Source organism: Chelmon rostratus, chromosome 16 (assembly GCF_017976325.1).
Source record: "Chelmon rostratus isolate fCheRos1 chromosome 16, fCheRos1.pri, whole genome shotgun sequence".
Classification (NCBI taxonomy): Eukaryota; Metazoa; Chordata; class Actinopteri; order Chaetodontiformes; family Chaetodontidae; genus Chelmon; species Chelmon rostratus.
Genome location: NC_055673.1, coordinates 8282025 through 8308474, shown reverse-complemented (window position 1 = coordinate 8308474; position 26450 = coordinate 8282025). Strand labels below are relative to the sequence as shown.

Genomic DNA, 26450 nt, shown 5'->3' with positions numbered 1-26450 from the left:
CTGTTACATGTGTTTACTGTGCTGCGAGTTGATTTGGTGAAGTTTTTGATATCATTTATGTAAAAGATTAAAGTTACACTCAGTGGACAACAAGTCAACAAGGGCTGAAGGCAAGTGTTGACAAATGTTGCCCCAATGTGTGATTTTGATTTTCTTTATGCCAACAAACTTGATATTACACTCACACAGTAAAAGCATTTTACCGTTTTATTTTCCAAATGTTACTCTTTCGTTTTTGTACTCTTCTATTTAAGACGATTGTGAGAGAGAGCTGATTTAACGTCATCTTTCCCTTATCTGCAGACCATTCCCAAAGACAAACGCCAGCCATCTTGTCCAACACCCGGCACCTTCTCTGTTATGTCTGTCTCCTCTCTGCCGGAATGGAAGCAACTCCTGCTGGAGAGAAAGAGGAGAGAGGAGGAGGAGAGAGAGAGGAGAGAGAAAGAGGAGGAGGAGAAGTTTGCCAGCATGCCCGCCTGGAAGCGAGGGATCATCCAGCGGAGGAAGGCGAAGCAGGACAGTTTGGGTGACAGAGAAAAGGAGAAGGACGTCTGTTTGCTGCAGGTGGATGTCAGATCTCCTTCTGACGGTCTGAGTGACACGGACAGCTTTGTAACGGTCAATCTGGGAAGCGAACTGTCACTTAGTCCAGATCCGGGGCAATGGCTGGATGCAGACGTTAAACCAGTGAGCCAGGTGTCTCTAGAAACTATAGTTCCAGTCCATGAAAACCCATTTATTCGCACTCAGAGTTCATGGAAGAAGGGAAGGGATGCTGAAGTAGGGAATGAGCCAGAAGTTAAGGAGAGGGAGAGAGACAAATTGAGCCCCAGAGGTCAAGATGGGGAGTCAGGAAGAGGAAGAGATATAGAGCTGAAAATAGAGAGATTCAGAGATTTAAGTGAGGGACGGGAAAAAGAGAAGGGCAGGGACAGAAGAGAAAGAGAGAGTAGCAGGGAGGGATGGGAAAAAGAAAAAAGCCAATGGAAAGAGTCAGTAAAGGATACAGTCAAGGAGCGGGAATTCCTCAAAGTGAGAAAAGACGAGGAGGAAAAAGAAACAGATCCATCTAGTTCATTTTCTCCCCTCGTGCCTTGTCTTCGGACCATCCGAGCTGACAATATCATCATCATCGAGCAAGAGAGGAAAGGCAGCGACGAGAGAAGGGGTAGATGGAGGGAGGCGGAGAGGGAGAGGCCGGAGGAGGACCACCAGGGGAAGAGAGGGATGAAGATGGACCTGAGGGAGATCCTGGCTGGAGGAGGGAGCGTCACTGAGATCCGTGCCTCTGAGGTTCTGATCATAAAGCCCTCAGCAAGCCCTGAAGAGAGGAATCCAGTAGGAGGAGGAGGAGGAGGGAAAGGTTCAGGTAGAGAGGATGGAGAGATGAAGGGCAGCACGGATGGAAGGCGGGAGAGCATTGGCAGGGAGCTCAGAGCAGACATGTCCTGGCTGAGAGACAAAGAGAAAGAGAGACCATGGGGCCAGGCGACAGTTATTAAAGAAGACAGGAAGGACAGCTTGGATGATAATGTGTTCGTTGACAGAGGAGGGAGGGTCAGCCAGCTGCTCAGCAAATTCGGAGAGCACCCCAAGCCTCCATCTCGATCCAAAAGCTCTGACAATTTCCTCAGGCCTGGGAGGAGAAAATATTCTGGAGATGAAGATGACCAACAATCTGAAGCAGACGGGAGGAATATGCTGTCGAAAGCAGTGCCGAAACGCTCCTTAAGCTTCTCTGACCGTGTCGTCTCTGCTAAGGAGAATGGTTTAGATGAAGAAGGGCATTATGAGAGGAAAATGCGTGACAGGATACATTCAGATAAGAGCGTAGCGCCGTGGGTGGACGTAGCAGGATTGGGGATGGAAAGCACAGCGAAGATCAAACTGGGGTGTACGTTGCATTTAGATAAAGATAAGTGTGGAAAGCACAGAGAGAGACAGTTCAGAAACAAGGATGAAAAGGGGGGGCCCGTGCAGAGGAGACATGAGGGCGAAATCTCCAGCCAACACAGGACCGAGGTTAAGAAAGTCGAGCCCGTTGACACAAGGGCTGCGGAACAGGCAGGTGATGCAGATGGAGACGAGGGATTCACGGTCGCATCTGTCAAAAACACAGAGGGCATCTCGTTCGCTAGAAGAGTACCGATCAGACAGGACGGGAAAGCAAAGAAGTGGTTGATGGGTGAGAAAAGTTTAGAGAAGGAGCTGAGCGTAGAAAAGGATTCAGAGCTAGGGGGACAGATTGAGGCACAAGTTTGTGACAGAAGAGAAGAGGGACTCGAAAGCACAATCCCACCTGAGGCGACGCAGAAGAGTTGTGTTGATGCATCAGAGCTCCTCAGTCACTCTGCTGAGAGTCAGCACAGACATGAAACAGCCTTCCAAGAGTGCTCCAGTCTGCTCTGCCCTGTCACAGATAGGCCTCGAGACCCCCATAGAGGACCAGAGTGGAGTGGTACAGGGCCACAAGGACCTTACCTAACACATTCTGTTTTGTCCCAACACACAGAGGATCTTATAAGTAAAATAGAAAAAATAGGAGAGACAACTGTTTATAGCAACGAGAGAGGAGAAAGGGCTTACAAGGCTGCTTGTGAAGTCACCAAAGAGAGCAAACAGGAGGCGCAAACGTACAGTGACACTGGATTAGAGAACCTCATTCATGATGTTACCCCCAGATCCCCAAAAAGAATTGCACCCATGGGGATCCCACAAGGTCCCCTCGAGATTCAAATCCCCAGAACTGTGTTTTACGTAGCAGAAGAAATGGTGGAGAAAAAAAAGGCTGTGGGTCCAAGCGACGAGGGGCCAGACTGGGAAGAAGGTAAAAGGGTTGAGAGGAGGGACAGCTGGAGGATCGGAAAACCCCTGAGCCGCATCGAGTCCTTGCGAGAGAAAATCAGACAAAGAGAGCAGAAACAAAGAGAGGCAGAGGATGGAGGTGGGAGCGAAGGCGCAGAGATAAATGTCAGTCAGCCAGCTGAGGACAGGCATGAAGAGAGGGGAAATGAAATAGAGACAGAGTGGGAAGCTGCAGATCATATGCGGAAGAGACTGATCGAAGCAGAGAGGGGACAGGAGGAGGCAGCAGGGCAGACATCCATGACTGCATTTGACGTCACACAGGAAGTCAGCGTGTTGAAAACCTGCCCTCAGCTTCCTGTTCCTGTCCCACACTCGCAAGCTGTCAGAGAGGAAGTAACAATCGAGTACGCCACCGCTGCCTCAGAAGTGATCTCTGATAGCGCCCAGTTATCTGAGGACGAAGACGACCCTGTGAAACATGTGGAGGAACAGCTGAGACGCCACAGGGGCCAGATCGAGAACCGAGAAGAGCACAAGGAGGAGGAGAAGGAGCTCTCAGAGGAGGAGTTAGAGGAATCGACTCTTGATCCTGTGCAATCTCTCTCCCCATTGCCGCCTCATTCCAACTCCCTCGCAGCCATGAGTCGGATCTACAACTTGGAAACAGTTGGCTCGAGGTCGGGCTTGTGTCTGAGGGAGAGGACTGTGGACATCCCATCAGTGCACCTTGTTAAAGTGAAGCCCCTCATGTCAAACGCACAGCAGGGCGACAGCAAAGCATTCCCAGGTGAGGACATTTGTGCGGTTCAGACAATACAACGACAGATAGAGCAGTTTCAGCTGAAAGAGCAGGAAGTGCTGAAGTCTTGTACATCACCAAACACTCCTCTTAAGGACAGAGAGACAAGGGGGCAGCAAAGCCCCAGAGGACTGTTAAAGCCCCAGGTGAAGGACGATGTCAAGATCCAGGAAAAAGATCAAGAAACATCAATCCCCAAAGTGACTCCTCAGCGGGTTTGTTCTCCAACATCTCTGTTCAAACAATCCAACCAAACTATTACCATCACCCCTCCACATCTCAGGAGCCAATCCCCAGACAATACCCTGAAACTCTCTGATTGTGCCCTGACCCCGGCCTCCTCCCCGAACTCCCTATCTCCTGCCCAGTCTCCTAGTGTCTCTCCAGCTCCCACCCCATCGCCCACGCTCTTCTCCATCAGGAGTGCCTCTGGAGGTAAAGTAAAGAGAGGTGCCACCATCACAATCGCTCCAAAAAAGTCTGGGGGAGGAAGTGGCGCCACAGGGTCAGCTGCGGGGTCCACGGCAGCGGGGTCCACGGCAGCGGGGGTGACACCCGCAAAGACCTCATCACAGCAGGCCCAGACAACCTCTGCTGTGGCTGAGCCAGCAAAGAAGAAGTACCCCACAGTGGAGGAGATTGAGGTGATTGGCGGATATCAGAACCTGGAGAAGTCCTGTCTGATCAAGAACAGAGGGACCCCAAAAAAGGTGAGTGGAGACTGTAGCTTTTCGTTGCCTTTCACTCAGATAAATGTAAGCAAAACAACAGACATATTGGCGTCTTAGCCACACACGCAATGGCACCAAATAGCAGAGGAGACGTCACCTGCACCTCCCAGTGTTTCCAATGTGTCGTGTTAAGCCAGATTTCAATGGGATGGTCGTTCCCTTGCTTCATCAGAGGTGGTCCAGAGGGCATCACCTTGCGTCACCTGCCCGGTCCCTCGTCGTCAAGCAGAATCCCCTTTCACTGTGAGAACATCCCTTTTGATTGCAATCACCGACCTAAGCCAGTTAAAGCCTTATCAAGCACGACATCTTGATTCTTAGCCATAAAATCCTGGAGTGATCTGCTTTACCACTTGCTTCTGCAGTCTAATTCTCTCCAGACTTTTGACTTTTACCCTATAATGATGATCTCAGCATACATTTTTTATCCAAATGTGTGGGCAGTGCCAAAAAAAATTGATATTTTTTTTACCTTTATTGTTCATTGTTTACATGCAAAACCACAGAAAGAGGGTTTGTTTGTTGCTTTGTTTGTTAATCTTAGGTAATTATAAGTGCAGCTAAAAAGATGAGTGTTTTATATAGTGCCAGTTGGTTTGTTTGAGCTTCTGCAGGAGCAGACGGTTAAAGTTGTAGGCTTCGGTGGAGACAGAGAGGTTGAGTAGGAAACCACAATGACGAGCAGCCAGCTCCTTCCTCCCATTTCTTTGCATTTTGCCTGCCCACCCCATATCACATGCTCGTCTGTGTGAATGCATGCAAGACCACACTGGTATTTACAGCAATTTAGTCTGAGCAATTTGGATTCAAACTACAAGTGAATCTCACTGGAAGTTCACATTGGGACTTTCTGTTTCCACTTTTGAGCTTCCCTTGAATCCAGTCCAGTCCTGACTGCTAATCAGAAGAATCCTATTGCTTGTGACTGAATTTTTCTCTGTGTAAGGGCTGTTAAAATGCTGGTAATTTCCCTGCAGTCTGCAACAAGTGTATTGCAGGCTGCTTCCTTGTTCCCTCGCACCAATTCTGCCATTTCTGTTGAGTCAGCTCTCCCTTCCTCTCAGACAAATCTCTCTTTGTGTCTTTCTTGGCTGTTTCCTAGCAGGGGTTTGGTTTGTTAGACTGGAGTCTTGGCAATCAGTTTTTCACCACGCTGACCCACTGCAGGCCTGAGGGTTGCTGGTAGCAGGCTGCCAGCTCTTAGTTTGACGTGGGTGAACGGGAAAAGAGAAAGACAGACTGTCACAGAAAGATGAGAGAATAACTCCATGGTGGTCTAACCTGTCAAAAAAATGTTGACAGTTTGACAGTCATACTGAGAGGATTAAAGACTTGTTAGTTTGTCCAACAGAAACTCCCTGTCACACTGCATGTTATTGCTCACTTCCTCTTTCAAACTTCTTCACTTCCTCCAAACAAGAGACACAAATCGGCACAAGGAAGTGACGTGGTGTCCTTTTATAAAAATGCGTCTCAGACACTAAACTGTTTTAGGAGGGGCCGTCTGTTTGGAAAGACTGGACAACAGCAATCGACACACAAGCGATAACCCAGTATTTGATGCTGTTGTATGAACTCCAGCTCTGTACTGGTCCATTATTGTGCCTGATTTATCTGTGAGCACAGTCCTCTTTAGCAGCACTGAGTGACCACTTTACAGCGCTGATTCTCTGACCACCTGTCGCTCTCTCGTTGATGCCCTTTAGACTGCTCAGGCCTCCTTCCCTCCCCCATCTGAAGGCGCCATCATGTCACAGAGGGGGGTGACCTGCTTGCTCCTCATCTACCTCCTCCCTTTCCTCCTCTCCAGCTTCCTCTTCATATGCATGTTGTTTTTTTTTTTGTTTTATCTTGGACTGCCTCTCCATCACCTTGCACTGGCTTGATTCAGACTCTTGAAACATAAATGACAGCTTTCATTCTTGTTTGAAATTTGGGAATCTGGCTGACATTTCAGATGAATGTATTGATTAGAAGTTTTTGTCTGCATTTACTAGGTTCTAAACAATCATATGCACACTTTTGATTGTCTCCTTGAACTAAAAAAGCATAAATTGTGGGTCAGTCTGGGATGTGAAAACTTTCCAGTGTAAATTTTAAAAATCTCCCTGAACACAAATAGAAACTTTAACTTTCAGCATTACTTAGCAAGCAGTATTGAACCTATAAAGATGTATTTCTATTAATAGAAATATTAAATTCCTGCTAATGAAAACTTCCCTCTCTTCTTCTCCTACTCTTTCAGTTTCTGTCTCTCACCCGCTGCCTCTGCTGTCCTGCTGTGTTAGCTTGGGTTAATCGGGTTCAGGGAGGGAGGATTAGCCTCCTGTGCCTTAGCATGATTCGCCCAGCCTCTCTAATGCAGAGCTATTATCTGCACTCCTCTGCAGACAGCCGCTGACAGGGTGAAGCTGTGGTAACATATAGCATGTGCAGGGTAGTGTCTGGATGTTTCAGGCTCCATCCAGATCATGTCTGCTCCTCTTGATGTGTTTACTACAGTGCACGTCCAGGCCTCAGAGATGACCTGCTGTTATTTGAAGACACACTGCAGATTTGCTGCACTGACCCATCTCATTCTGCTTTTCCACACTTAGTGCAAACCAACTGTTTCCGCTGCTGCGTACATGCTGTTTATCTGTGTGATGACAGTCTTGTCCTGAATAGTCAATAAGTTTGTGCATGAAGTGTTCAGTCAGTAAGTACTGCAGAGGGAGTATTTCTGCTAGGCTAAGCCTCATGCTGTCAGTAAACATTACACTGACAAAGTACAAACATCTCACAGGGTAGGACTGAGACTCTTCTCAGTGCCTCAAAGCTTGTTTACATTTGACCATGTAAGCACATGTCTGAGGAAAAGTCAGTCAGGATAGAAAGGATGCTGTTCTTTACAGTCGCCTGGGCAAAAATATGGATTAAACTTTTTTCAAAAAGCAAGTTTTCCCCATGCAAGTCAAAAAGATGTACAATAGTAAAAGAAAAAGAAAAAATGCATTTGACTAAAAGTAAAATAATCTTCTCTTTGCTCACGGTTACAGGGAAAGGTGTGTTTTGACGAGGACCAGCTGGAGCAGGTGTGTGAGTACCCATCAGAGACCTCCATGCTGGCTTATAGCCCCTACCCTCATGACCTGTGGAGGCTGCAGGGAGAGGAAGCGCAGGAGGCGGAGGCTGAAGTGGAGGGAGCAACGATTATGTCCAAAAGCACAAGGAACGCGGGGGCTGCAACAAGACGGGGTCTAAGAGTGGGTCAGTGTCACCCCCTTCTCAAAAAACATAATGTGTAGAGAGTGAGCTTATGGATTCAGATTGCTTTGCCATTCATGATGTCTTACAGACTCTCCATATGTTTGGACTATGCTCAGGCTAAGATGGCAAACTTCTGTTCCTTGTTTGTGTTTTTCCACTGTGTTGTCACCACAGAATTGGGCTGGAGTGCCTGAACTTTCTTTCTAAATTATATGTCTGGCAGTAAACTGTATGCTATATTTTTCTTATTGTCAGCAAACACTAAGAAAAGGCGATATCAGCAATGAATTTATCCTCCAACACAGGGGTGCCCAAACTATTAATGGTTTGCCACGGGCCGACAGCAAACACCTATTTTACTGCTAAGATGGAAAATGCTACATGATTCCGATCGGTCCGAATTAAACCTTATGCGGGCCTATTTTGGCCAGCGGGCCTCACTTTGGGTGGCTCTGCTCTAACAAGTATTTCCTGTGAGGCCAAAGCCTGATATAGTTTCTTTCTCTGTGCCATAGAGCTCGATTGTTGTCCAAAAAAAAAACTGTTATAAACACATATATAGCTAAAAATATTCCCCTCAACTGCACTATTTACTCTTTTGTTTGAGTAATGTTAGCTAAAAACTGCAGTACCCAATTGTTTAGTAAATGAAGGAGCCTTTTTTAAAAGCTGAACAATATATTTATAACACATTTTTAAAGATTTAAGTGAAGAGAAGTAATGAATTGGTGCTGAGTCCCCCAGACACAGACACAATTTAGAGAGAATAGAGGGCTAAAAGCACTAGTCAGTTATGCTAGCTGTCCAAGTTTATGTTTATTTTCTCTGCTCAGTGTCTTTATGTCCTCCTGGCATTTGGTTCTTAGGAATTTACTTACTTTTATTGAGGAGCAGAAGAAAACCTCTGAGAATCTGAGCTAGCGAGTTTGTTAACTGACAGTTAGCAAAGAGCTTGCCAACTGACAGCTAGCAAGCTCTGACAGTTAGCAAGCTTAATGTAGCCAAGCTAAATGTCGCTTAGCAAGGTTGTTAGCTTAGTCGCTAACATAGCAATAAGTGTTTGTACTATTGACCCCTTTGTCATAGCTGTCAGACAACCAACCCTGTTTTGTGGAGCAGTTTTTACTCTGACAGGAGGAGTTTAGATAAACAGTGACAGTAAAACACAGCTAATAAGTAGCTTCCTCGCAGGCTCGCCATTCCCTCAAAGACCAGTGTGACATCCCTGTTAGAATGGCTTGCTAACGGCTTCACTGAATTTGATCCAAGAGATTAGCATTTTAATTGAATTTAATTTAAACAGTGTTGTGACCAAGCCTTATAACATTGTTGATGTTGGTCTTTTCGTGTTATTTGTTGACAATAAGAAAAATCTGGAACAACGCCAGCCCTATCAACAAACAGAAGTTTCAGAGGTTTGTAAATGATAGCAGGTTAGCAGTGTGGGCAAGCTCAGTATAGAGAATAAATGAAGATTAAAAATCCCATACAAGATCTTTTGTAAATGCAATGGAAAATTGAAATTTGGTAGAATGTATTTTATTAGAGAGCAAATGGAATGGTATGGTTGCATTTATGGTCCTCAAAAAGCCATAAATGTCACTGTTGGTGAATGGGAAGTAGTCAGCTCCAAAGATGATTCGCCTTATTCACCTTCCATCTCCGTCTCTCTATCTTCCAGATGAGTCTTGCCCTCGGTAGAAGCCGGTCGCCTCGCCAAAATTGCCCATGTGATGAGATGACCAACATTTTGTTGAATATGACGTGATTTTTTTTTTGGTTTGTTGAATTTGAATTGTTGAATTGAGTGTTGGAGTGAGTGTAATCCTTGTGGTGGTTTTGTTTTATCTAGCATCAGCATGAATGAGAGATGTGGAAGACATGTACAGTCCAGGTTGTTCTATGCAGTTGAAAAGGGAGAATAATTGTGTTTACTGGGGAAGTTATTGCCTAGTTTAATTTTCAGGGAATCTGAGGGACAAATGTGAATGTATAAGTGCGGTACATATTATATAATACCCTCAGGTATGCACTGAAGGATCACTTGTCTATGCAATATAATGAAACCGATAAGATTTTATTTTTTAGTTGCTATATTTGATAGTTTCTGGAGCCTAGATTTAAGTCAGCACTGCCTCAGCACAGAAGAGTGATGTTTATATCATCTGGTTTCATGTGCCTGCTGGATTTGCTCATACAGATGATATGAAGATCAGTTTATTTGGACATTTTCTGAAAAAAGCCCTCCTCTCAGCGGGTGTTGTGTTGAGCGTTGCAGGAACAGGGGCGGTGCAATGTGTGCAGAACAGTTTTTTTAGTGGTCTCGTTGTGGGGTTTAATTGAGCCTTACTGTTCATAATGACAACTTTGGTAACAGTTCAGTTAATGTATATGGATATAAATAAAGGGATTATTCTATTGTTTTTGTCATGTGGAAGCAGAGAGCACAGTGTGAGTGAAAATCTCTGAGAGGAAGCAGAGAACAATTCAATTCACAGACTAACTTCATATTACAGCTGCTATCTGACATTTGGCTGTATTACAATTATAACATAATATATACTTGTATTTCTTGTTTGTATATGAATATTTTAATTGGTGAAAGATGCAAATTATGTGCAAATTATTTTTTTCTATGATGGTTGAAGAAGCTGGCTTCAAGAGAAAAAAAAATCAAATAAATATCTCTGAAAACAGTTTTGTCTCTTCTTTTATTTGTTAATCCTTCCTGGTTCCTGATTCCTGAGAAAGAATAATAATTATTACATACATGTTGTAAGTTATCCATTATGGTAAGTGGCATATCAAATCAGTATGATTTGTAACAATGTTGTGAATTTAAGGGTGAAAAATAAACTTTAAAGACTGAGGCATGGCTTGTCATTCGACACCTGAAATTATTTTAAAATGCTTTCCACCTTAACAACTCGAAATCTTAAAGAAGGGATGTTTTATTGGTGCAGAACTTATTTCCTTGTATAGTACACTGCCATGTGCATTATGTTTGTTATTATGTTTCTTTGCACATGTCAGCATTATAAGATAGTTGTTTCACTCTGTGTTGTTTTCTTAACATTTCTTCAGAGATAACAGGTGAAATAAGTTTTGTAGGCTCATTGTCATCACTTTTCTGTTGATTAACTAAACTAATAAGTATTCCTAAATGACAACAATGACACTTTGGAAATTACTTTTGATTATTTTAGACTGCTGAACACAGTTTGATAAAGAAGCTGAAACTTGCTAAAAATCAAATTTGATTTGTGGTAAAACTAATGATTTATAATAATTTTTAAGTTTAATCCACCAGATCCCGCCTTATGTTATTTTTAGTGAATAAAACACAATTATTCAACTCTACCTCAATGCAATCTAATGTGCATGTGAGGAGTGAGGCCAGCGGAGAAGGCATCACTATTGATCAGTGGTGTCAAAGAAGGGTCAGAGGCCCTACATTAGATCCCAAATTGAATCAGAGAGGTCATGAGATGATTAACAGAACTGGAAATTGGAAAATTACCTAAAAAAATAAAATAAATCACGTTTTTTAAAATGTAATACTTATTTTATTATCTTTCCCCCTCTTGTGTTCGAGCATGCAGCTTTGATTGTGTTTTGTCCGCGGAAGTTTCTCACCCCCTGCGACATCATGAGGTGTAACAGCGACACCCTGCGGAGAGCTGCGGTACTATACGTTGAGTTTGTAGTCACGTAGCTGTTTACGGAAACGTTTTTTACGTCAGCACGTGTGCGGACTTGTTGCGTCGGTCCAGCTCGGTTCAGTACGTGAATGTTTGCATGCTCGCGCTTTGATGGAACAAAGCACCGAGAGGTTTGCTCTCCGCGGCACGCATGGGATGTTTTCAGAGTAGGATCTATCGAGCGATGAGGACTCTCGTTTACATCCACCATGGAGAAGTAGGGGGAGGGCTGGGCTTCTTTTCGACCGTCTGACTCTGTTGGGATTGTGCAAAAGTGATCAGAATATAAAGGCGAAACTGCTTTTTGCAACACATATGCAACAAGGAGTGGATCTCTGATTTAAGGAAGCATGATTTTGAGGAAAATTCAAGCAGGAACCTGCAGAGCTTGGCTGTCTCGGGTGAGTCTTTTTCTGTTTTTAAAGTTAACTAAAGAGTCAAACTGTTGGCTTATCAGAATATATCTGACATGCAGTGCAGTGTAGTTATTCGTTGCTGTTCAGCGAACGACAGGCAGTGGATCATATTTCCACAATCACACCTTTCACACTTCCTATTCTGATACGCCCGTGTGTGCCTGCTTGTACTGGCAGGGTCAGACTGATGGAAGTCATCTCACTGTGCTGACATGCACATTTACTGTAGCAGCTCTGTAATTACACTCGAAACGTTTTGATCTGATTTCATGGTGCATTTGAGGGACTTCGCAGTAATAAACAAAAACATGTCACTCAGATCTGCAGGGGTCATTAAACGTCTCACTCTTCCTTCCAGGTTTCAGTGAGACAGGAACCTTGTTTCTTCTCCTCTGTGCCCTCCCAGCCGGTGCCCCCTTTGGCCCAGACCCTGCAGGGCTACCTGAGGGCCCTGGAGCCCCTGTTGCCCCCCGAGGAGCTCAGCCACACCCGCAGGATGGTGCAGGAGTTCGGCAGACCGGGCGGCCTGGGCGCGCAGCTGCAGGAGGGCCTGGAGAGGAGAGCCAGACACACGAGGAACTGGGTCTGTGTCTGCTGTATCAGTGTGGGAAATGTGACGGATGTTAGAGGAGGGTGTGGGTGGGTTGTAAAGCACAGATAGAGCTGCTGTGGTGTGCTTGAAGCACTGTTAGATATCAGTTTATCAGACCAAAGCAGTAGTGCAGAAACCCTCCAAAAACAGTTATAATAATAACAATAAGCAGTTATTTTCATGTATACTTAAACACCAGCACCTGGATTTTGATCTGCATTAAACGGCACATCTATGCAATCATGGGACACATGAAGTATAATTCTTACATCTAAGTAAATGTAGTAATTTATGAGAAAATGTAGAGTAAAAAGCATATTTTGCAAAGCTAAATTCTGAATCTCCACAAAAAATAGGTCACATCTTGTTTCTGGTCCGTGGCCCAAGTGAGATCGTTTGCTAACTAGTAAATAAATAAATAGCCTCTTTGCTAACTACTCTGCTAATGCTATTTACCGAAAACTTCCCTTGAAACACAAGTTTGATAGACTCAGTTGAATCTGAATGACTTTGGCTGAACAATTCAAGCTGCACTGTGCCATCTCGATTCTACGGAGCTGTGTCAGAGGTCACGCTCTTCGTCTCTTTATAATCGTGGGTTGGGCCAACAGTCTCACAGGGGAGGGTGAGGGTCAAATGCACACATGGCCAGACTGGCTACCAAAACAAAGAACAGAGAAGATCAGATTACACACACACACACATACACAAAGGGAGTGTGACTTCATTCTCTGCTCAGGACGCCTTGTCTCCAGGATAGCAAACAGTTGTTTGCGACTACTATTAATGTTAGAATCTCATATATAGAACCTTTAATGTCAACCCTGTGTGTGTGTGTGTGTGTGTGTGTGTGTGTGTGTGTGTGTGTGTGTGTGTGTGTGCGTGCTTGCGTGCGTGTGTGTGGTCTCTAACCTGCAGATCTCACCCTGGTGGGTGCAGTGGGCGTACTTGGAGGACAGACAGCCGCTGCCCGTGCACTCGAACCCGGCCATCTCTCTGCCCAGAAGAGATTATAATGGCTGGAGGAGCCAGCTAGTGTGAGTCAGCACACACACACACACACACACACACACACACACACACACACACACACACACTAACACACAGCGTACTAGTGGCAACTAATATCTGCTTTAATGCCACCCCATACACCTCGTAAAAGCTATTTAAATACACACATACTTTCACAGAGGCAACACTTTAGAGCCTCAATCAACAGACAAATTCAGTAGATTATTTGATTTTTGCATTATTTTTTAAAATTACGTATTAGACATCACTGAAAGATGATTGTCAAAACTCTGGCGTCACGATAAATATTTAAAATGTGTTTTATTCTTTGAGAAGCACTCAGTTGCAACAGACCATCTCCCTGCCTGCATCCATCTGCAGAGGGAGAAGAATAGTGGAGCTGCAATACACAGATTAGTCATCAATTCCCATAACTGCTAACTGTACATGTATTTAGTTGAGCCGACAGCTGGCAGAACAGTCCAAGCTAACAAAATCATTGTGTTTATTTCGTGTCAGTTATCTCTCCGGTGCCAGGATGTTGCCCTTCAGTGTGATCTGGATCCATACACCTGTTTCTTTCCTCAATCATTGTTGCCATTAAGACCTTGTAGCTTGATTAGCTGCTCCTCTGTGAGCTGAAGAAACTCTGCAACCTTTTGACAAAATCATTGCGTAAACTGAGAGAATTCATCCTTGTCGAGGTTACACTTTGATTGTTTGTTATCTCTAGTGTTTTGGCACTTCTGGCAAAATGGACTATTCGTGTTGTGCACGTTTAAAAGAGAGCAAATAATCAAGTGCATCACGTAATGACACCACTGGCCGCGACATTTTTGTCTCCACACAGGTTTGCATCCAAACTGATAGCAGCAGTTCTGGACTTCAAGGCCAAAATCAACAAGTAAGTATGACCGAGCTGGAGCCAATTAAAATGACAATTATTGGTCGTGTCTTTTAGAAAACTGAACACATTGTCATTGTGTAAACATAATAAAAACATAAACAAAGCAGTTAACCCTTTAGCCACCTAAAAACAGCCCACCTAAAAAAAATCAACACAAGTTTAAGTGTACGCTATAGTTATAATAGTTTCACTGCTTTACCTTGCTGTCAGACCCTGTGAAATGGGAACTGAAACTGTTATATCATGATCTTCAAAGCCACCAGACTCCTTTGACAAAATAGTCATTTTACCTTGCAGAACATGGGAATTGCTGGTCAACCTCTGCTGTGATTGGCTAGTTAGTTTTTTGCTACTGTGTGACATCGGTGCTTTAAAGGGTTAGTGTGGATTGACCGCAGTCACACAATAACACAAAGTAACAAACTGATCAAGGCAGCGGTAGACCAGGAACTCCCATATTATGCAAGTGAAAAATAGCTGTTTTTGTCAAAGGAGTCTGGTGGCACCGGAGGCGCTATAACTGCTTCAGTTTTCCTTTGGAAAGGACTGTCTGGCAACGAAGAGACATTTCTGTTTATAACTCTGTTCCAAAACCTTTGTTTTTTTATTTTAAATTAACTTGTTTTTAAAAAGTATTGACACAAGTTGATTTTTTTGTTTGTTTTATTTGCTTTTTAAAATAATTAAGTTTCAGATTAAAATCTGATTTTATGGTCCGTCGTGTTTTTAGAAGCTCGTTTGTTTTTTTAGTAATAGCTGCAAATGTCCAATTGTAATATTAGAGTAAAAAGTACAATATTTCACTGAAATTTAGTGGAGTAGAAACATAAAGTGCCATAAAATGAAAATACTCAAGTAATGTACAGGTACCTTTAAAACTGTACTTCTATATAGTCCTCAAGTAGATGTCAGCACTGGATAAGATGTGTTTCTGGTTCATACTGACCTCAATCAGACTCATATTTAATGGTGTACACATTCAGTCATGTGTTACGGCTCTGTAGAGAGGAGTACAGTCAGCAGTAGGAACGCAGACAGTTCAGGATATGAAGTAATCCCATTACAAGCAAATGGAAGCTGCCGTTAATAATTATCCATAGAGCCAGTTATTAACTGTAAACTGTTGTCAACCTTTGTTCAGATGCTACAGTAATCCTCCTTTTTAATCTGCTGCCTTACTCTCACTTTATCCAGCTGCTATTTAAGTGCTGTAACTTTACACCCGGCTGACATCAGCCTGCGTTTCTCTGCTGTATGAAGTTAATCTGTGTCTAAATTTATTTGCCCACCTGGTCTGTAACAGTATCTGTGCAGAGCAGACAGCAGGCTGCTCAAACATCCCTGTTGTCTTTTACTCTTTTGCTCAGAATCGTAACTTGTTTGAAAGATCTTTGGCTTTGTTTTATTCTGTTTAGAGCGACACTTGTTATCTGAGGTGTGGACTGTACCCCTCCAGCCACCGTACTGGAGTGACTGAAGCAGTTACACTTCTTCTTTTTCTATTATTATCATTTTCTCCACTTTTATTTATAGCCAGACCTCCGAACAGCCTCTCCCTCCACGTGCACACATGTAGTACAGTATTACATACTTAGATGTTTATGAGTCAGTGATAATAATCCAATAATCTTTACATCAGTGTAGATAAAAATGTATTTTTTAATATATTCATATACTGCGCTCTGGCATTTTACTTTTCCTCTGTGTCCTGTGAAAACTGTGTACCACATATAGAAAAGGGATAAGTAAAGGTAGCACTAGAGTAGAAATAAAGTGAAAGTCCTGCATTCAAAATTTCATTCAAGTATGAAAATATTATCATCAAAATACACTTAAAAGTACCAAAAATAAAAGTATTCATCATGCGGAGTGGCCCATTTCAGGATAATGTATATTAGTGGTTTATTGATGCATTAATGTCTTCATCACTATAATGCTGCAGCTGGTAAATGTGGAGCTAATTTTAGTTATGTTAGAAATGTAGAGCAGTGGAAAACACAATATTTCCCTTTGAAATGTAATGGAGCGGAAAGTAGCAGTACAAACTGGAATACTCAAGTAAAGTACAAGGAGTTAAGTATTGGACTTGAGTAAATGTACTCAGTTACTTTCCTACTTTCCAGAACTTTGAACCAACAACAGATAAAAAATAAGCAGATAAAAATGAAAGCATATATCCAGAAAAATGAACCTAAATATTAACAAAGACTGTGTGGTTGTCTCTGCCCGTCAGCGGCCAGCTGCCGGTGGAGTACATGCAAGGGAAGCCTCTGTGCATGGAGCTCTACCCGCTCCTCTTCTCCTCCTGCAGGATCCCGGGTCCCAAGCACGACTACATCGCCCACCACGGCCGCTCCAGGCGCTCGCCAACGCACATCACAGTCGTCAGGAACTACCAGGTGGGATGAGCCGGACGTCACGTTTTCTCCTCTGTTCTCGCTCGTTGTTGACTCAGCATCTTTGCTGTTATGTGCAGTCATGTTGAATCTTGTGCCGTCACACCTTGCTGCCTGTGTATTGGGTTTCTTGAGGCTTAAACCAATTACAAATGCACAGAGCCTCGTCAAGTGGAGTCACGTGACCGCACAGGAAGCTCATTTGGCAGCAGGTCATATGGTGAGATCACAGATTTTGGCAGAGAGAGGAATCAAAACAAATCTGATCCCAGTCCTTTTAACTTAAGATGCATGTGCTCTTCACCTTTAGTCACGCCCTCGTCTTCATATCAGACAAAAACATGTTCTGTGGTCGTTTGTTGAATTTGTTGTAGATTTCATTTGAAAAATGCAGAGAAATACATTCAGTTGATGTAGTTGCTACGATTTGGTGTCTTTGCCAGTAATATGAGTTCAGATGAAATAGTTAGAACTGAATTTCTGAACGAAGGTAAGAGGAAACACTGGACAAATTAAACTGTGGATTTTTTAGTGCATGTTTCTGCTGCTTTTGTAAATAATGGTGGCATTATGGGCTCATGCTTCCCATTTGTTGTCCCACTGGCAATCAGAAATAAAGGCTAAACACAGGTAGGGCTCAGCAAATGATTATTTTTATAGTTGATAAATCTGTTTATTATCTTCAACAATTGTTCGATCCTTGTTGCGTCAAAAAAGGCGACATCTTCATATTTCCTGTTTTCTCTGACCAGCAGTATTCAGTTAAAAATTATATGAAACAGAGAAAAGCAGCTAATATTCAAAATGTTTGTTATTTGTGCCAAATAAATGACTGAATGAAACAATGAACTGATAAATTGGCGAATCATTGCAGCTCTAAACCCCAGTAGGGCTGCAGCTAACGGTAGTTTCAATTCATTTATCTGGTGATCAGTCCAAAACCCCCCAAAATCTTAGAAAAGCGCATCAGCACTAAACACCTTGAGTAAGGTGACACCTGCCGTTGTCCAAACTGAAACGGAAAGCTTCGAGGTCAGACGTGACAAAGACGGCCTCCTCTTCCTCTGTCTCTCTGCTAGTTCTTCCAGCTGGAGGTTTACAACAGCGACGGCTCTCGGATGACGGAGAGTCAGATCCACAGTCAGCTGCTGAGGATCAGGTCTCAGTCCTGGAAGACGGACAAAGAGCCGGTGGGCATCCTGACCAGTGAGCACCGTCACACCTGGGGACAGGCCTACAACCGGCTGCTGAGAGGTAGATCACAGGACTACAGATGTGTGGTAGAAAATTAATTAACTTTTTTAGTTCATACCTTCCTGGCTGCTGTTGGTTTCCATTGAACTTCATTGCACTAGTATAATCAAACTGCAGATAGTCAGACCTGTTTACCCGTGTTCCCTCATGTCCTCCGATTTAAACATTTTCCCGTAAATCTCACATACTTTTAACATTTAGAAAACAAAAACAAAGGTTGGCTGTACCATTAACGGGAGGCAAAGTGAGTCCTCTGGTAATACAGGCGGCAGTAGAACATTGGCTCATGGAGTGATGAGAAGGGACTCAAAAGGCACCCACCAATTAAACAAGAAGAAGAAGATGGATAAGGAGGACAAGAAGAAGGACTAGAAGCACAAGAAGGAGGAGGTGAAGAAGAAGAAGGTGGAAAAGAAGAAGGTGAAGGAGGACAAGAGGAAGGAGAAGAAGAAGAAGGAGAAGAAGGGCAAGAAGAAGGAGATGAAGGAAAAGAAGAAGATGATGAAGAAATAGAAGAAGGAATAGAAGAACTGGAAGAAGGAATAGAAGAACTGGAAGAAGAAGAAGAAGAACGAAAAGACGATGAATGAAAAGAACTGACTAAAACTAGACTGAAATAGTTTCAGGCTTCTGTGACTGAGATAAGTCTAAAATGCTCAGACTTTTAGTCAAACAACACTCAGACTTGTTGCTCTTTTCTGCTTCACAAAGAGAAGATTTATTGATCGCTGTGATCGACTGATTACCTAACTTTTAAGTTTTAAGTGCCTCAAAATGGTTTTGTTGCACCACATTTTCCAGCATGACCTGGAAATAAATCTGAAATGTTTGCTGAAGTGTAGGTGATTTGTATGTCATGCAAAAATATGTAAATGTTATGATAGACGTGTTCCAGGCCAAGATGGGAGCAAAACAAATCCAGACCTGCAGAGAGTTGTGATGATATGATGCTGAATTTGATCTTCAAATATTTAAATACTTTTCTGCTCTTTCTGTCCTTTTGTTTTTTTCCATACTCTGTGTGTGTGTGTGTGTGTGTGTGTGTGTGTGTGTGTGTGTGTGTGCGTGTGTGTGTGTGTGTGTGTGTGTGTGTGTGTGACTCAGATAAACTAAACAAGGAATCAGTGCGGCTGATAGAGACGGGACTTTTCTCCTTGTGTTTGGATTCTCCAGTCATGAGGATATCAGATGAGAAGTATGCACACACACACACACACACACACACACTAACACAACCTACCTCTGTCTCTCCATCCTCTGTCTCATAATCCACACTCAGGTATTTCTGTGTTTGCTAAATACGTTGGGTAATCCTCTGTGTGTGTGCAGATATCATTGTGCTGTCTGTTGACACTCGGCCTTAAGTAACAATGTAAATTTGTCACTTCCTCAGTCTGAAATGTCGTCCCAGCTTTTGGTTTAAATAAAGATAAACACTTTGGTTTGAATGTCTTGAATAATTGACATTTTTTACTGAAGTAAAAGTAGAAATATCACAGTTTTGAAATACTCGCCAGTAAAAGTCCTGAATTCAAAATGTTACTACAAAAGTAGAGATGTATGATCAGTATCAAAAGTAAAAGTATTTATTATGCAGGAGGACTCCTTTCAGAGTGTTATGTTTTTATAGAATATTAGATCATTCTCTGTTTATCACTGAGAAATACAAGAGCAGTTCATAAGGCTGCACAATATTGGAAAAATGTCATTAAGATTTTTTTTTATGTGATATATTTTGTGAGGAATTATCACCAGACGGCTTGAATATCACTGGAAAGAATTAATCATTAGAGCATTTTTGTTGTTAGTTTGAGGGCTGCCAGTCAGAGCCACAGCCGATGAATAAGAAAAAATAAATGTACAAAATAATAAAGCAACAAGCAAGTAGCAGTGAGGTATGCGTCACCAAAAACCAGCTCATCACAACTCAGTTCATCACCATGTCAATGCTGAGATGGTCAATCGTGCAGCACTAGCATTGTAGATACTTTGTGTACAGCTGTGCAGATCAGTCGTGTTCTGACTTTGATTGACAGGTATGCCAGCCGCAAGGCAGCGCAGGTTCTGCACGGAGGCGGGACCTTCTCCAACAGTGGAAACCGCTGGTTTGATAAAACGCTGCAGGTGAGCGTTGGGAATATTCACACTTGACAAGGATGGGTTGGTTTATACCAGCTGACGGAGAGGCTGACGCTTCTGTGTGTTTGTCTGAGTAGTTTGTGGTGGGCGAGGACGGCTCGTGGGGTCTCCTGTATGAACAAGCCACGGCCGAGGGTCCGCCCATAGCAACACTGCTGGATCACATCCTGGAGTACTGGTGAGAGAAGTGATCATATTCTGATGGTCGTCTTCAATAGAAATTATTGCGTTTTGAATAATTTGCTATAGTGGATCTGAATTTATAACCCACCAAGCAGCAAATGTTGGAATTTGTCTGCCACCAAGCGAGAAGGCTGACAGAGACAGGCCTCTAATTACTGATTATACATCTACTTTGTGCCGTGAAAGCTTCAAAATACACATTTTTCAACAGAACTGTGTGAAAAATGAAAGCAATACAGGTGGGAAGTGAATGATACCCAGTAAGAAATAACTGCGTGTGACAGTGTGCGCTGCACTCCTCTTTGCAGCTGATCTGCTGTTAACAAGGCAAATGATTTATCTGGTCACAGAATAGCCCACTGCAACACACCGGGACAAACTGACAGGGTGTTTTTTATACAAAGGAAGGATTAGCTTCATGTATTACATTTGCCGAATTTAGAAAAGGGGATGAATAATTAATATTATGTTGCAGACAGTGTTTCACAATGTTTATAACGTTTCCTCTAACTCAACAACTCATAAAACTCCATTATTTATTAAGGGAGTCTGGGGCTGATTTGTGGCCACCTGACATTACTCACAGGCAGGTTTTACTCTGGAGGACAGAGATCTGATCTGATCTGAATAAAATACCTGAATACAAAAATCGGATCATTTATTATCTAGATAACGTATCAGGACACAGATCCCATTTTGATACCAGGTGAAATGTAAACGTCTCATTACAGAACAGCTGTGAACACAAGCAAATATCTCGTGGTTTCATGTAGGGAAGAAGCATACGCAGGTTGAGCCAGTATAGACCATCATGATAGAACACGAGGTGGAAAATGGCTGGATTTGTGCTTTACATCTTGCATACTCATCCACAAGTAATTGTGCGTTTTCTTGACTGCAGTGAGAAACCAGATCCAAAGAGAGCCCCGCTGGTCCCGCTACCGATGCCCAAGAAGCTTTACTTCCACATAGACAGAGAAATCAAGAGGGACATAGAGCACGCCAAGCAGAACCTCGATATGTAAGCTTCTCACTGCTTCTCTTGAAGCGAGTGTTTCAGTGTGAATGTAGGGTCTCTGCAGGGTGATAGGAGAAGAATGGCCTCACGGCACAGTTTGAGCTATATATTTGCTTTAACCCTTAAAAGCTGAAATGAAAGTGGCCTACAGGAGAACCACGACAGTGCAAACACATTTATCTTCTCTGGGTGAATATAACCTTGAGGAAAAAGGAAAGCTGCCATTAGCTCCACTGCCTAGTCGTTATTGTGATCCAGGCCTTTACACACTGCTGTGTCATTCCAGAGTCTCTTAAATCATCTCGATGCCTCTATCTAAATGTGGACTAAAGCTTTTTCTTACATGTGTTGTAGTTTTGAGCGAGACAGATGTTACCATGGCTCTAAATGCCTTGCAAATTACATACCATAACACATGGTAATGTAGTAGCAGTTATGTTTGCTAATGCATTTGTCAGCAACAGTGTGGGCACTCCTAAGTAGTAGCAGTTGCAAAAATATAAAATATGTTTTTCATATAAGAAGTAAGAAGTATATTAATAGACAATTTAAAATGTCCATATATCTGCTTACGACAACATTATAGTGTGGTAACGAAAGTGTTACCAGATAATTACCAATGCTTATACAATCTCTGAAAATATATTATATTGCAATAAGAAAAGTGCTTAAAAATGTCATAATTACTATGTTAAAGAACACACATTACAAATAATAGGCATGGGGGTTAATTTTTGACCTTGGAAACACATTTCTGTAAAAGATTATTCTAAAATCAAGGCTTAATTACAAGCTTTTTCCCACTCACAGCCTTCTTCTGTGTGATCACATCTGATGCAGAAGATTCTCCCTGAATCACCACTGTCACACGGCCACCTGTGATCACGTGACCCAATTTCCATACTTAGGTAGCATGATGACGCCTGAGATAGTTCATTTGCTGTAAAAAAGGCCACGAGGTCTTTCTGAAAGTTCTTAAAAAAGAAAGTAAGTCAGCCCTGACTTTAGAGTGATTGAATCACAGATACAAAACAAGGTTTTTTTTCCCGCAGACTCATTAACGACCTCGACGTGAACGTGTTCAACTTCAAGAAGTTCGGCAAAGATCTTCCAAAGCGGCACAAGCTGAGTCCACACTCCTTCATCCAGGTCGCCTTGCAGCTCGCCTACTACAGGTCAGTGACGCCACCGACACGTTCTGCTCACAGGAAGTCGGGTTGATGGAAAAAAATCCACCTTTAGAAACATATTTTCATTGATGTTTCATGTCCCGCAGCAGGTAGTTTGTCTTAAAGTAGAATAAATGAGTAAAAGCTGCATTGTGTGTGTAACAGATATCTCCCAGCAGGAGGATATTTTAAAATATATATATATATATTATATATTACATTAGCATATATATATGCTAATGTTAATGATGAGTTGGCAATTTCCCAGAATCATCATCAGCAAGAAGAGCCTTGTGTTACTTTTAGTCACAGTTCATGTGAATACAACTGAAATAAAAGAAAAAAAATATGATGTGAAATCGTAAATACGGTTTATTAAAGTAATTGCTGGAAGTAGTTTCTTTCCATCAGAGGTTTTCAGTGTGAGGAGTTGGAGGGGAGGCGTGGAGGGAGAGACGTGAGCCAGAAATACTGCGGGAGGTGAATTGCACAATTTAGGCAATTTATGTTTCTCCTCCACGGTGTCACAACTCAGTCAAATCTGAACACACAGACATGACACACATATTTTCAGATCTGCGAATAAATGCCTGTAAATCTGCTCGGACATATCAGGAATGATAAACCCCTCGTAACTTCAGAACTTGCCTCAGAATCATGGCGATTTTACGTTTTCTTCAGTATGAAAGTAATCCGGTGATAGTTGTCTCGACATCCATGGGTGCATTACAAACAGGAACTGCTAATCATTAATTCTGCATGACTTTTAAAGGCACCAGTTTGACAAAATGTAAACAAACATAGGCTGGATTTTGTCTGGGGGGGTCCCACAGTGTCAGACTCCTGGTTTTGATCATTTGTTTCTATATTCTTTGCGGTTTGTACTGGAACAGTCATTGGTGATGATGAAATAAAAGGTTGAAATTAGCAGTGCTTGTGCTGAGAGATTTCACTCCCTTTTCTTTCAGAGTTCACAAGGAGGTCTGCGCTGCCTGTGATATCGTCTCTCAGAGGATGTTTCGAGGAGGACGGACGGAATACATCCGCTCGCCCACTAATCAGACGCTCAAGTTCATTCTTGCCTTCGATGATCCTTCTGTATCGGTGAGAGACGCCGGTGAATTGTTCCGCTGCGGCGAACGCGGGAGCCATTTGAGCTCGCTCGGTTGCTTTCAGGTAATTTAGCAGCGAGGAGAAATGTGGGTCAGCTTGTAATCATTGTGTGGTTCATTTTTTGTTTCGCAGCGGGAAGCGAAGCTGCAACTGTTCAGAGAAGCTGTTGATGCTTATGCAGCTCTGACTAAGCAGGTAAAAAACCAGTGAACTCTCAGCTGCTTTTGTCTTCTGTTTTATTAACAGATTGACACTTATATTCTAGGTTTTTTTTTGTTCAGGCACTTAAAGGACACGGCATTGAACGCCACCTGCTGGGCCTCAAGCTGCAGGCCATCGAGGAAGGACTAAGCATTCCCAAAATCTTCATGGATACGGCTTACGGCGTGGCGACACACTGGAAACTCCGCACAGGGCAGGTCTGTGTTTCTGTGTGTAGAAGTGTCTCTTTGTCCTTTAGAGATTTGTTTTACAGAAGGTGCTGATAGTCCTGTAGCACCGCAGAAAGTGGACATGTTCATGTTACCATAAATATGGAAGAGGGAATTTTCTGTCTATCAGCAGTTTTCCAGTTGCTCTGGAGCATGTGATGTGATGTGATGCATTTACTGTCATTGCAGTTTGGGAGTTTCCTGCAATCAAGCTGCTTATCTTCTGCTTCTTTTTTTATGCTGACATTCACACTTGTAGGTTATTTGCTCCTCTACATTCTACTGTAAACCTAACTTGACCTCATCGTCTGGTTTTTATGGCCCGGTGTAATTTCCCTGCTTTTAAAGTCACATTTTGTGCTGTTATCCCTTTACAACATAACCAGCTGCTGTATGTAGTGTGAGTATTCCTGACGATTCATCCTTCTCCATCAGAGTCAGCACTTTTCCTTTACTTCCTTCATGCAAAAACAGTACAATGAACAATGACACCACACTGCTACTGGGTAAAGATTAATGTGGACAGGAGATGTGTTTATAATCAAGGTCTGCTCTAATATGATGACATTTAAAATGATTTCACCTTGTGGTCCACAATCTTTGAAGGTTTTTGTCCTTACTGTTTAATATGGTATGTGGCGTTCAATGACATGACTGTGCTGTATGTAGCACTGCTGAAGTGATTCCAGGAGGAGGCAGAGTGAAATCTATGAGCAAAGTAGTCATTCTAGTCTTTTCTCTACTTTTCATTGGGCCAACAAGATGCTGAAATAGCAGTGAAATGTTGTTGCTTATTTTCTGGAGACTCACTGATTTCCCTCAATTTTAAACCCAAGTTTAGGGAGCACTGAATTATGATTTTGGCTATTCGTCACTACTGTGAAGGGCTCGGCATTGTGAAATGATATGATTGTAGCACTGCAACTAATCATTACTTTCATTACTGATTAATGTGCCAAATATCAATTAATTATAAAATGCCCATTACAGGTTGCTAGAGGCCAAAGTAAAAACAGCTCTGCACCCAAACATATTCAGCTTTTATTATATAAGATAATGAAAATCAGGAAATCTTCACACTCGAGGGACAGAGACTAGCAAATATTTGTTTTTTTTGTTTTTTTGTTTTTTTTAGTAGTAATGGTTAATCAATTATCAAAATTGTCCAATTTCTGTCCATCTACTTATCAAATTATTGACTATTTGTTTCAGCTGTATTATGTTTTACAAAATATTGGTGTCCAGGTGAGCAGAACTAGTTTTATTTTGCACATTTAAACTCTTTGGTCTGATGTAATTCTTAACAGTGGAACACAGTTTATTGCTCTGAACATTAAGTTGATGATTTTATATGTGATTTTGCATACATGTACCATATTGTAATGACATCTCTGTTGATACTGGACAAATATTGTTGTCATATCATTTCCAGCCTTATCGCCCAGTACAGGTCTGACGTTTTCTCTTTTCACACATGTTGTCCTCTCTCTCGCTCCGACAGGTGCCTGCAAACACGGACAGCGTGATGTGTTTCGGACCCCTCGTTCCTGACGGCTACGCCCTTTGCTACAACCCCCAGGCAGACCACGTCCACTTCTCCATCACCGCCTTCAACTGCTGCGAAGAGACACATGCAGAGACATTAGCCCTCACCCTGAAGGACACCTTGTGTCAGCTACAGGAGCTTCTGCAGCCTACTGTGTAGAGCTGCTCCTGTCCAACAGGATGAACCTGCTCTTCTACACATGGAAATAAGGCTTTATTTTCTTAAACAACATTTTGTAGAAGTCTTGATGAGGCTTGTTTTTGATGTGGATTTTTTCTTCCGTGTGCCACATTAGGCCTAGCTAGAGCGGTTAAACCTAAGACCATTTGAAGAGTGAACTCAGCGTCTCTGAGGTGCTTTAGATTTTTTTTTTAAGTTTTTGATGAAGCAATAAATCACTTTCCTTTTCTAGCAAGAGTTAAGCATGCAAGCTGCATTATAGTCGCTACAGTTGGAGCTCCTGGAGGCATCTGGTGCTACAATATCTCTGTGTGAAAGCTAACCAAAGTAAAAGCCAGCCTGACACTCCATCATTGATCAGAACAAGCCAAAAACACGTTTAATCTGACTGCACTTCTTTCACAAGTCACGATGAGACGACCAGCAGCTTTCCCAGTACCCTCTACTGAGAATACATAAATATATTTCATGTGTTGCACTGCCATCGGAGTTAAAATGTTAATGGAAACTGCTGATTTTGTAGCTAAACAAGTCTGTTTGAAATGGACCAAAAGCCACAGGGCTGGTTATGCAAAAGTGCATGTTTGTATTTACTGTATGTTGAACTGAATATAAAGAGGCTTTGGCCCCTTCGCTGGGGCGTGTTGTTCTGCTCTCAACCTGCAGGACTGGTTAATAAAGCCTGTCATCACGTGATTCCTCATTTAAATGTTTTGTGTATGTTGTGAGAGAGAGAGCATGACGGCATACAAACACCTCAGAGCTCACTGTGTTTGTTTTGGGGTGACTTGTGTGCCTGTGTTA

At 42.6% G+C, this 26450-nt stretch overlaps 2 protein-coding genes across 3 annotated transcripts; both read left to right on the top strand.

Annotated features, from left to right (window-relative positions):
* Positions 1-2580: 2580 nt before the first annotated feature.
* Positions 2581-10286, top strand: ppp1r18 (protein phosphatase 1, regulatory subunit 18). 2 transcript variants are annotated; one of them, XM_041955343.1, is made up of 3 exons: positions 2584-4320; positions 7380-7590; positions 9272-10286. In XM_041955343.1, exons 1-3 carry the CDS (start codon positions 2707-2709, stop codon positions 9289-9291), a joined length of 1845 nt encoding a protein of 614 aa, XP_041811277.1. In that variant the 5' UTR covers positions 2584-2706; the 3' UTR covers positions 9292-10286. The 2 variants fall into 2 exon arrangements, with proteins under 2 accessions (XP_041811278.1, XP_041811277.1); XM_041955344.1 differs by lacking the exon at positions 9272-10286 and having other exon boundaries at positions 2581-4319; positions 7378-7541.
* Positions 10287-11348: 1062 nt separating this feature from the next.
* Positions 11349-26342, top strand: cratb (carnitine O-acetyltransferase b). The gene is made up of 15 exons (XM_041955021.1): positions 11349-11692; positions 12066-12290; positions 13218-13336; positions 14161-14214; positions 16451-16616; positions 17693-17867; positions 18972-19062; positions 19904-19991; positions 20084-20184; positions 21091-21210; positions 22260-22382; positions 23345-23480; positions 23622-23684; positions 23771-23908; positions 25422-26342. Exons 1-15 carry the CDS (start codon positions 11642-11644, stop codon positions 25623-25625), a joined length of 1854 nt encoding a protein of 617 aa, XP_041810955.1. The 5' UTR covers positions 11349-11641; the 3' UTR covers positions 25626-26342.
* Positions 26343-26450: the final 108 nt, after the last annotated feature.